This window comes from Lampris incognitus, chromosome 4 (assembly GCF_029633865.1).
Source record: "Lampris incognitus isolate fLamInc1 chromosome 4, fLamInc1.hap2, whole genome shotgun sequence".
Taxonomy (NCBI): Eukaryota; Metazoa; Chordata; class Actinopteri; order Lampriformes; family Lampridae; genus Lampris; species Lampris incognitus.
In genome coordinates, this window is record NC_079214.1 from 68813395 (window position 1) to 68825611 (window position 12217).

Below are 12217 nucleotides of genomic sequence, written 5' to 3' on the forward strand. Positions count from 1 at the left end.
GTTTGGGGCCAGATTAGAGATCAGATATCAAGTCACCTCAACAACGCTGTGGAAAACATTTGAGACAGCGTAGGCCAACATCCCTGAGGAACACTTCCAAATTCCACAGAGTCCATGCCCCAAATGAACCGAGCTCTGCTCCGTGGGTAAACGGGGTGGCGATGCAATTTTAGAAGGGCGTCCCATTTCTTTGGTTTGCCTCTCCGTTTGAAAAAAATGCTGCAGTGTTTGACTGTGCACACGTGATCCTGACGAGATCCGAGGCGTTGGTACGGTGACAGTTCAGCAAGTTACTGTTTGCTTTGAAGACATTTCTGGTTAAATTCTGTTGAGTTCAAACATGCACCGTTATTTTTGTCTAACGTAACAAGGGTGCTGTTGATCCAAACACGACTCCCTTTTAAGTCTAGTCTTTTCTGACTTGAAGAACACAAACACAGCCCAGATAGTAGACACATTTGGACCTAATCTGGGGCACTTTTGGTACTTACGGCTCAGTTACAGCACTGGCAACTGTTGTGTGGGCCAGACATGGTCCAAATGTCATAAACCGGGCCTGACTTGGGTTACGGCAAGTGCTGTGTGGGCCAGACATGGCCCAAATGTAATGAACCGGGGTTTCCTTGGGTTACAGCACATACTATGTGGGCCAGATGTGGCCCAAGCGTGGCTGAGTTGAGATAGCTACACTCACCCTGAGTCAACACCGTCACGCAAGGCCAAATGTGGGCCGTAAGATAACTGCAGATGTGGGCGATATTTGGGCCAAAGATTCCTTGCTATCTGGGATGCACACAAACACACAGAGACGCAGGTGCCAACACATTAATAAAAGTCAACGAGAAATTGCTGATACTTTAAGGGATGGTGTTTTATGACAGCTATAAATAACAACAAATCCGTTGCCCCCACAGTTTGGTAAGAGTAAAATGGTTACATCAGACAAACATACATATTTTGATGCTACATAAGGGTAACAGCCATTCATAGACGTATCTATGGCACGAATACCAGAGGACGCTGTGGTTGATGACACGGCATAGTGAGAACAAACTCTGATGAGCCAGGAAATGTGGAGGTGGGACTTGTCAAGGCTTAGTGATCCAGCAAGGGTCCGCGTGAGACCACCGACAGCGGGGCCGTCAGAATGCGTATGGCTCTGACCCGAGTCCGACTCTCGCTGATGTCCCCGTCACTTGGAGCCTGGCGTGATATCTGACCCTGTGCAGCTGCAGCCCAGAGGCCTCCGCCACGCCGCCACGCCATGTAGGGAACGTTTGGCACTGGTTGGGTGAAATGAAAACTGAGATGACAGCGACGGAGCGATAACAGACTATCAGAGTGGTTATGATACAGAACGAGGAGATGCTGAACGTAAATGGAAGAAAAGAAAAACAAAAACACCAAACCCCACAGTTCCACACTTGTAAATCGTAGTAGATAAAAACTCTGGAAACAGAACGGTAGTTGCAGGGTCTCAATGTACAACATGTCAGCTGCGTGTAGAAAACAGATGCATTCAGTTGATTAATTGAAAAATATAATATCTATATATTCATATGCACATACCTTTTTGTGCAGAGGGTAAACGCTCGTTTGGTATTAAAATGTGCACATCTATATTCTTTGTCTTTAAATATTACTATTTTGATTTACACTGGTTAACCCACTGTTTATCCAGTGAAAATTATTTGATAAGGTGACAAAGGAACTAGCCTGGAAATGCTGTGTTGCTTTAATAAAACGTATGTTCTGTATCTACCTGTTGTTTGCTGTGTGACTGTACAGCCTCTGGGAGCAGAGCTGTGGTTCAGGCCTGCACAGATAAACCTGGTGTGAGTTGTTCTAGTGGAATGCCTTCACACTTCATACAGACAAACACAGAGAGCTGGCAGCTGCTAAACCTGTCAAATGGCACGTCATAAAAACATACATCCATGAAATCAAAATGAGAGGGAAACCCCTGGATCCCTTCTTTACACACTGGCCTTATTATGGGATGGGTGAAGACACAATTAAGTGAGAAACCAAGAAGACGAGAGAGAGACAGAGAGTGCTTTCTGTCTCTCAATTCAATTCAATTCATTTCAATTGAGAGAGCGAAAGAGAGCGAGAGACAGAGAGCAAGAGACAGAACAAGAGAGAGAGTGAAAGAGAGCGAGAGAGAAAGAGCGAGAGAGAGTGAAAGAGCAACAGCGACAGGGCAAGAGAGAGAGAGCAAGAGAGAGTCAGACAGAAAGACAGCAAGCGAGAGCGAAAGGAAGAGCGAGAGAGGGTGAGAGAGAGAGAGTGAAAGAGCAAGAGAGCAACAGTGACAGGGCAAGAGAGAGAGAACGAGAGAGTCAGACAGAAAGACAGCAAGCTAGAGAGAGAGAGGGAGAGAGCGAAAGGAAGCAAGAGAGAGAGTGAGGGTGAGAGAGACAGAGCAAGAGAGAGCAAGAGAGTCAGACAGAAAGACAGCAAGCAAGAGAGAGAGTGAGAGAGTCAGACAGAAAGACAGCAAGCAAGAGAGAGAGTGAGAGAGCGAAAGGAAGCGAGAGAGGGAGTGAGGGTGAGAGAGAGACAGCAAGAGAGAGCAAGAGTCAGACAGAAAGACAGCAAGTTAGAGAGCGTGAGAGCGAAAGGAAGCGAGAGAGTGAGGGTGAGAGAGAGACAGCAAGAGAGAGAGAAAGCGAAAGAGATAGAGAGACAGAGGGTGAGATAATGCAAAAGACAGCAAGCAAGAGAGAGAGCGAGAGAGAGTCAGACAGAAAGACAGCAAGTTAGAGAGAGAGCAAGAGGGCGAAAGGAAGCGAGAGAGAGTGAGGGTGAGAGAGAGACAGCAAGAGAGAGAGAAAGCGAAAGAGATAGAGAGACAGAGGGTGAGATAATGCAAAAGAGAGAGAGCAAGAGAGAGAGAGAGAGAGATGGGTATGGGTATTAATTTGTATAAACATATAAACCTCTATACTGATGACCACGTGTTGTATAGTATAGCCTGTGTAGTATAGACAAGGCTCAGCGTTCTCGGTTGTTATTTTTCAAAGCCACCCAGCATGCCGAATTTTCTCCACAAGAGGACGCTGTTACATAACCTCACACGAACAGGAACAACTTTTGGATCCGTGGAAACATAAAATCCGGGTGAAAATCAGTTTCAGCCGACCTGCTCCTTTTAAAAAAATCTGGGTGTTTTTCGGTGAAAATCGGTAAAAACCGAAAACGCTGAGACTCGAGTGTAGAGGTGTTGCTATGGCGATGTTCCACCAAGAACACCACAACCACCCACACCTTTACCACACACACTGGTACATACATGGACAGCCAAGCGGTGCAGTGTGCTGCACAGACTGCAGAGGCCCCCCCCCCCCGTGTAGTCGGCTCAACACCAACATCCGTGTCTCCAGTGCGGATGGAGGTGCTGAGGATTACGCGAGGCGGAGAGACGGCACACACCTCTCCTCCGTCACCGAGGAGGACTGCCATTGCTTGAATTCGTTTGTAGTCAAATTGTTCGTAAAAAGATTAAAAACTGCTTCAGTCACCCAGATTTGATTTGTTTCGATTTAAAACTGTATTGAACATCGACGACATAAACTCCTGCAAAACAATTATTTACCTTCTGCGTGACTCCTGAGTAACCTTTAAAAAATACTTGTCATCAAAATGAGAATGAAGAAGAATCCCTTCATCGAGACAGCACTCCTGATCTGAATGCAACGTGTCATTAAACACCACATGACATTTCACCCATTAGAAACAAAGTACTGTTGAACCCCACCCCCTCCACCCCCCCCCCATCCCCCCCCCCACACACACACACACACAAATTACACACCAGGTTTCACAAATACCCTCCTTTTCTCTCTATCACTCCGTCTCTCACACACACACACACACACACACACACACACGACTAAGCAAACAGAACAAGAGTATCCAACATAAAAAACAGGTGGTACACATGAGTAAAAGCATCCAAAATGATGCATATATATATATATATATATATATATATATATATATATATATATATATGTATATGTATATGTATATATATATATATATATAAAACGCTATCAATCAGTCGACATTTCAGGAATGTCTGTGTGACTGAGTCTCATACAGTGTTTCGTGTCACCAGCGAGGGGAGAGAGAACTACACGAGCCCCGCGGGGCTCTGGGCCCACGTGGACTCGGTAAAGGTTCAGACAGGCACATTTGATAATATAATACAAGAATATATCTGACGTCGAGGCTGGAACGGTCTCAGTCTCTTGTCTCTCCACGTTGGAGCTGTTCACTTTGGTAACGGGGCGTCAGCCGCTCTCCTCGGTGCGTTATTCTCCCCCACCTCCCACTTTAAATAGACGGGTCTGTGTTTGGTACCTAAAGGAGAGTTAAGCGCTTTGTGTTCAAGGCAGCATCACAGCCGGGGTCACCACGGAGGGCGAGTCTGTTCCGGACCCCTGACGCGCCTGCTCGGCACCGTCCTCTTTGGCCCCCGGTGCTTCCTCTGGGTACACGGGACTCTCCGCGGGATCAAAGTGCATAGGACTGGGGTGACCACCATTGCAGCAAGGATCAGCTCACAGTAGTAAGGCCTTTTTTTTTTTCTTTTTTTTTCTTTTTTTTTTTGTTGTCAAAAACAATGTGACTGCGTAAGCGTCCGAGTGTCAGCACAGTGAAACTTTCAGGATTTGTGTGTATGTGTGTGTTTGTTGAGAAGCAAGGTGTGCGTTATGTTTGTTTGTCAGGGGGTTCTATGTGTGTCTTTGTCCATGTCTGTGTGAGTGCAAGGCAGGCGGTTGAGGGACTCTCCACCCTTACAGCCGCTCTCCTTGCCAAGCTTCCTTATTCCTTCCCGCTTCCTCTTACTCCTGCTACTGGCGGTCCTCCCCCTCCTCCTCCTCCTGGATCACCTGGATGTCATCGGACGGCGAGGCGGGCAGGCTGGCTGTCAGGCTGGGCAGAAGGCTGTCGGGCTGTTGCTGCTTGCTGAGCTCCTTGAGTTTTTCCTCCTCCTCAATAATCTTCTTCCACACCTTGTGGTTCTCCGTCAGATGCTGCATGATGTTGCAGAACAACCTGCGGTGGCCCTTCCTCCTTTCTGTGTGGGGAAGAAAGCATGCAGGTATAAATAAAAAAAAACATTTCGAGGACACGTATTCCAATAATGAATGGAAAACGCCAGTATTTTTAACCTCGGCTCTATTTTCTTAGCAGTTGAACCGAGTGATGGGTAGCAGAATCTCTGAAATTGATTTAGTATTGAGCAAGCTAGCATCAGCCAGCCGACTGTTGCACAACAAGCCGCGATGTGATCTTCCAGGGCAGTTGCCCTGACCAAATAACCTCCACTAAAAGGGCTCTTTTTCGGTGCTAACAGGCTCAGTGTTATGACAGACAGTCTAAAGAGCCTTAGCCACAAAATCAATCATGGAATTATATATATATATATATATATATCAATGCAGAGTTGGAATGAAATGTAAAAAAGAAAAAGGTATCAGTGCACTGACTGACTGCAGGGATTATTTTTTGATAATGGAAGGTGTTTTCAGACACTTCTCCAAACATTCTGAACCTGTTGGTGCCAAAAACAGAGCTCTTAATGGATGCTACTTGGCAGGCACTATTGCCTTGAACCATTAAATGGCAGCTTGGTGCACAGCAGTTGGCTGACACTTCACTGAATAAGCTAAAAAAAAAAGTGCCACCCATCACTTGGTTTGACTCCTAATGATAGGAGAATAGGGCTGAGGTTGAAAGATACTAAAGCTTTCCTTGAAAGACCTGGCGTTAAGTCCTCAGGGAAACAGGCAAAGAGCCATACAAGTAATTTCAAAATCTAGCTGATTGTGACATCACAAATGGAGGTGACTGATGAAATCTTGCTGATTGTGATAAAATCTAGCTGATTGTGACATCACAAATGGAGGTGACTGATGAAATCTAGCTCATTGTGATAAATTCTAGCTGATTGTGATATCACAAATGGAGGTGACTGATGAAATCAAGCTCATTGTGATAAATTCTAGCTGATTGTGACATCGCAAATGGAGGTGACTGATGAAATCTAGCTCATTGTGATAAATTTTAGCTGATTGTGACATCACTAATGGAGGTGCCTGATGAAATCTAGCTGATTGTGATAAAATCTAGCTCACTGTGACATCACAAATGGAGGTGACTGATGAAATCTAGCTCATTGTGATAAATTCTAGCTGATTGTGACATCACAAATGGAGGTGACTGATGACATATAGCTCATTGTGATAAAATCTAGCTCACTGTGACATCATAAATGGAGTTGACTGATGAAATCTAGCTCATTGTGATAAAATCTAGCTCTCTGTGACATCACAAATGGAGTGGAGATGACTGATGAAATCTTGCTCATTGTGATAAAATCTAGCTCAGTGACATCACAAATGGAGGTGACCGATGAAATCTAGCTCATTGTGATACATTCTAGCTGATTGTGACATCACAAATGGAGGTGACTGATGAAATCTAGCTCATTGTGATAAAATCTAGCTCACTGTGACATCACAAATGGAGGTGACTGATGAAATCTAGCTCATTGTGATAAATTCTAGCTGATTGTGACATCACAAATGGAGGTGACTGATGAAATATAGCTCATTGTGATAAAATCTAGCTCACTGTGACATCATAAATGGAGTTGACTGATGAAATCTAGCTCATTGTGATAAAATCTAGCTCTCTGTGACATCACAAATGGAGTGGAGATGACTGATGAAATCTTGCTCATTGTGATAAAATCTAGCTCAGTGACATCACAAATGGAGGTGACCGATGAAATCTAGCTCATTGTGATACATTCTAGCTGATTGTGACATCACAAATGGAGGTGACTGATGAAATCTAGCTCATTGTGATAAATTCTAGCTGATTGTGACATCACAAATGGAGGTGACTGATGAAATATAGCTCATTGTGATAAAAACTAGCTCACTGTGACATCACAAATGGAGTTGACTGATGAAATCTAGCTCATTGTGATAAAATCTAGCTCTCTGTGACATCAGAAATGGAGGTGACTGATGATATCTTGCTCATTGTAATAAAATCTAGCTCAGTTACATCACAAATTGAGGTGACCGATGAAATCTAGCTCATTGTGATAAATTCTAGCTGATTGTGATATCACAAATGGAGGTGACCGATGAAATCTAGCTCAATGTGATAAATTCTAGCTGACTGTGATATCACAAATGGAGGTGACTGATTAAATCTAGCTCAATGTGATAAATTCTAGCTGACTGTGATATCACAAATGGAGGTGACTGATGGAATCTAGCTCATTGTGACATCACAAATGGAGGTGACTGATGAAATCTTGCTCATTGTGATAAAATCTAGCTCAGTGACATCACCAATGAAGGTGACTGATGAAATCAAGCTCATTGTGATAAAATCTAGCTGATTGTGACATCAAAGATGGAGGTGACTGATGAAATCTAGCTCATTGTGACATCACAGATGGAGGTGACTGATGAAATCTAGCTCATTGTGATAAAATCTAGCTCACTGTGACATCACAGCTGTGATCAACTCTAGCTCACTGTGACATCACAGATGGAGGTGACTGATGAAATCCGGCCAATCAGTTCACATGGTAACAGCATTCAAACAGTAACCATGTGAACTGTTGGCCTGCTTTCATAAGTCATCTCCCAATGTGATGTCAGAATTAGCTCGATTTCGGGCATCTGGGTAGCGTAGCGGTCTATTCCGTTGCCTACCAACACGGGGATTGCCGGTTTGAATCCCCGTGTTGCCTCCAGCTTGATCGGATGTCCCTACAGACACAACTGGTCGTGTCTGCGGGTAGGAAGCCAAATGTGGGTATGTGTCCTGGTCGCTGCAGTAGCGCCTCATCTGGTCGGTTGGGGCGCCTGTTGGGGGGGGGGGGCGGGCGGGCGGCTGGGGGTAATATCGTGATCCTCCCACGCAATACATAACCCTGGTGAAACGCCTCACTGTCAGGTGAAAAGAAGTGGCTGGTGACTCCACATGTATCGGAGGAGACATGTGATAGTCTGCAGCCCTCCCTGGATCGGCAGAGGGGGTGAAGCAGCGACCGTGACAGCTCAGAAGAGTGGGGTAATTGGACAGGTACAATCGGGGAGAAAATGGGGGGGCCCAAAAAAAGAATTAGTTCGATTTCGAAAATGCTCGTTGCCTGTACACCCGATGGCATAATATCACCTGATGGTACAACACCAGGTTGATCTAGTGGATCCATCAACATATTTCAGTAAACTGTAGTTTGGGTTGTTGAGTGTCATGTCTCTTACTTGGCCCCAGCTCCTCATCCAGATCATCATCATCTTCATCGGTATCCGTTTCTACCTGCCCCTCCTCTTCTTCCTCCTCTGATCCATCTTCATCAATCCAGTAGCCAGGCAGTAGTCCTGCAGCATCGTAGGAATTACAGAGTGGTCCTACAATGTGCGTGATGAAGGACTCCTGTAGCTTGGCCAGCTGTGGTGAGGAGCGGTCCATGAAGGGGCTGATGGGTAATCCCAGGCTAGCCTCTTCATCACCCTGGAGACCAGACAGAAAGTTACCGTTATAGTCACAGGGTGAATTTGGTGGAACAACTTGGTTTTCTTCATAGACTTTAGCACAAATATGGATCGATCTGCCAAACCTTCCTATCTTTACTTGTAACAGGCGGCATTTATTAGTATGTGTTTCTATGCTGTAGTACCGACACACATGCTGTACCTGCTCATAAAACTCATTGACAATGCCTTCTGTCCACTTGAGGTGCAGGTCCCGCACTTTGGCAGGTCCATTGATATCTGCCAGCTTGATGCAGACTTGGCACACCAGCAGCCTGTCGTTCTCATTGGTCCAGTCAATCCCTGGACTGCTCACATCATTCACCTTTTTAAAGCCAGAAAAAGACAAAGATGGCTGCTTTATTACAATGCTTTATGGGATTATTCCACCTTTATCCTATTATACATTATCAACTAAAATTTCACCAACAGCCAAAACCGTTTCAGGATTAACATATCCAGTCTAAAACTCGCATGATCAGCTTATTGGGTCTGCTTGTCTAGGGTCGCCTGCAGGATTCTATGCGAAGGTACGCGGACAAATAAGAAAGGTTATGTGATGTCACATGATCTGCTAATTTGCTTATACCATTAGTGCAGTGTAGAAGCAAAAACACTACTAACTGCATATAATTCAGGAACTGAGAAGACACGGTATTTGATACAACTTCAGCTAAAAACTGACAGGCTGAGCAGTGGAGCCTCATACTGACGCTGCAAATCTAAATTCATTGTTTAATGAAGACCTTAACTAGCTGCACATAGGAGTTCCTGTTACAATTTTACTCGCTGTTACAAAATAAAAGTACTACAGTCATTGTTATGAGCCTATGTTCTTTAGTTGGCTAGGCACAGGCCTACCATGTCCTCATAAGTCTTGTGTAGGATACTTTTATCCATCCATTATCCAAACCGCTGCTTATCCTGCTCTCAGGGTCGCGGGGATGCTGGAGCCTATCCCAGCAGTCATTGGGCGGCAGGCGGGGAGACACCCTGGACAGGCCGCCAGGCCATCACAGGGCCCACACACACACACACACACACACACACACACACACACACACACACACACACACACACACATTCACACCTAGGGACAATTTAGTACGGCTGATTCACCTGTCCTACATGTCTTTGGACTGTGGGAGGAAACCGGAACACCCGGAGGAAACCCACGCAGACACGGGGAGAACATGCAAACTCCACACAGAGGACGACCCCCAGGGTTGGACTACCCCGGGGCTCGAACCCAGGACCTTCTTGCTGTGAGGCGACTATGCTAACCACTGCGCCGCAAAAATTTACAAAATGCATAATGTAAATCCAAATTTCCCATGGGCTACTAGGTACACAGGTTGTGTTCTCTGCATACAACTAAGGTACCACCGTGATTGTTGACTGAACACATACTGCTTACGTTAGCACTTTAAATTTAAACTGATTTAGTATTGAGCAAGCTAGCATCATCTGACTGCTATGCACCAAACTGCCATGTAATCCTGCGAGGTGATGGCACTCACTTTGTATAGTCCAATTTTTCTCGCCAACAGGGTGAGAATGCCAAGACAGGAGTCAAAGACTCTTAGCCACAATACTTTACTGGGACTGTACTGTACTGCACTGTACTGTCTTTTCAGGATGACAGGTGTTTTCAGACACTTCTCAAAACATTCTGAGCCTACCGATGCCAAAAAGAGCCCTCTTTGTGGACACAATTTGGTGAGTGCAATTGCCCCAAAGAAATGGGTTTTTTTTTATTTCTCCCCCTTTTTCTCCCCAATTGCACCTGGCCAATTACCCCACTCTTCCGAGCCGTCCTGGTCTCTGCTCCACCCCCTCTGCCGATCGAGGGAGGGCTGCAGACTACCACATGCCTCCTCTAGTACATGTGGAGTCACCAGCTGCTTTTTTTCACCTGACAGTGAGGAGTTTCACCAGGGGGATGAAGTTTCACCAGGGGGGCATAGCGCGTGGGAGGATCATACTATTCCCCCCAGTCCCCCCCCCCCCGAACAGGCGCACCAACCGACCAGAGGAGGAACTAGTGAAGCGACCAGGACACATACCCACATCCGGCTTCTCACCCGCAGACACGGTCAATTGTGTCTGTAGGGACGCCTGACCAAGCCAGAGGTAACACGGGTATTCAAACCGGCGACCCCCGTGTTGGTAGGCTATGGAATATACCGCCACATCACCTGGATGCCCCGCCCCAAAGAATTAATGTCAATCAAAGGAATATGTTGTAAATCTGTCCATCTTACTGCTGTCTGGCTCCACGGCCGTGTGGCAGGAATAAAAGAGTAAATAATCAGTGATGTCATCAACAGAGGGGAGCAGACAAGACATTTATGACATCACTTTAAATCGTTATTCATCTCAAACCTTGGCATTGAACTCGGCCAGGAAATCAAAGTGCTTCTTGAGATCTGTGGCCAGTATCGCCTCAATAACCAGGAAACGAAAGCGCTTGAACTCCACATGGTCCAGGTTGACCAGGAAGTTGAACTCAGGCTGGGACAGGTAGAGGCTCCAGGCGGATGCAGCATGGTGATTCTCCAGCACAGAGCGGTCATTGTACAGCACCGCCTGCACAGGAAAGGAGGTGAAACAGAGGAGGTTAGAGGAAGTGGAGATGGGAGACTGTGAATTTCATTACTGCAGCATGCACCACTCCGCTGGCATACCTCCACTGGTTTTGAGAGGTGGTATTTCCACAAAACAAATATGAGGAGGGTAGTGAGTTGTGAAAGTGGGAATGGAGGAGGGCGCACGTGAAATGCATACAGGGATGGAGGCAGAGGAAAGAAGTAAAAAGTTAAAAATTAAAAGAGGAGGCGATGAAATAATGGACCGAGAAGAACCCCAGAAAGTTGAATCAGTTCATGTGGACAGACGTTTCATCATTAATCGAAGTGACTTTGTTAGTCTCAGGTGGCTGCAGGTGTCCCCACCCTTATAAACGGCACAGTTGCAAAACGACCCAGCCTGTGACCAGTTTCATATGCAAATGCTGTGACCATCAATTAGAGTTGCAACAGGCATGTGTACTATTCAGAGGACTGGGGGAATAGTTACAAAAACAGCATTGGAGGATGGTGACAGATGTACTCTTAGCCCCCCTTCCTCCCCGGTTCAGGGATGGTCATTCCCTCTTCACATAGACGGCCCCTTTGACTCCCCATTCAAACCAGTGTTCCTCCCTATCAAGGATGTGCGCATCCTCATCCTTGAAAGAGTGGCCACTGGCCTGTAGATGGTGTAGACTGTGGAGTCCTGGTCTGACATGTTAGCTGTCTTGTGTTGTGCCATCCTATTGGCCAGCATCTGTTTGGTTTCCCTGATGTACAAATCACAGCATCCTCCCAGCACTTAACAGCTTACAATATATTGCTCTGTTTGTGCCAGGGGATCTGATCCTTGGGGTGCACCAATTTCTGGCACAGCGTGTTTTGGGGTTTGAAGGCAACCAGAAAATATGCGTCTCAACTGTTCTGCCACTCCTGCCACTTATGGAATCACCCACTGGTTTACGCTTAGACAGCTGGTGTCCTTCTCCTCTCTTCAACCGGCTGGTGCACTGTTTGGGCGTCTTCCTGGCTTTGACAAACACTCAGTTAGGATAACCACACTTAACCAGG

The 12217-nt window shown here is 46.0% G+C and overlaps 1 protein-coding gene and 1 long non-coding RNA gene across 2 annotated transcripts in view; both read right to left on the bottom strand.

The window, feature by feature from the left end:
* Positions 1-856: 856 nt before the first annotated feature.
* LOC130111906 (uncharacterized) lies at positions 857-3698 on the bottom strand. Its single transcript, XR_008810182.1, has 3 exons — positions 3599-3698; positions 1763-1816; positions 857-1283 (listed from the first exon to the last, which is right to left on the bottom strand). It is a non-coding gene; the product is annotated as an uncharacterized LOC130111906 (long non-coding RNA).
* Positions 3699-4082: 384 nt separating this feature from the next.
* The window catches only part of pde3b (phosphodiesterase 3B), a 129123-nt gene continuing 120988 nt past the window's right edge, over positions 4083-12217 (bottom strand). The window contains exons 13-16 of the mRNA XM_056278360.1: positions 10962-11165; positions 8740-8901; positions 8307-8556; positions 4083-5089 (exon numbers count right to left, since the gene is read on the bottom strand). Of these exons, the coding sequence (XP_056134335.1) occupies positions 4863-5089; positions 8307-8556; positions 8740-8901; positions 10962-11165 (843 nt within the window). The 3' untranslated portion in view covers positions 4083-4862. The remainder of the gene's footprint in view (positions 5090-8306; positions 8557-8739; positions 8902-10961; positions 11166-12217) is intronic.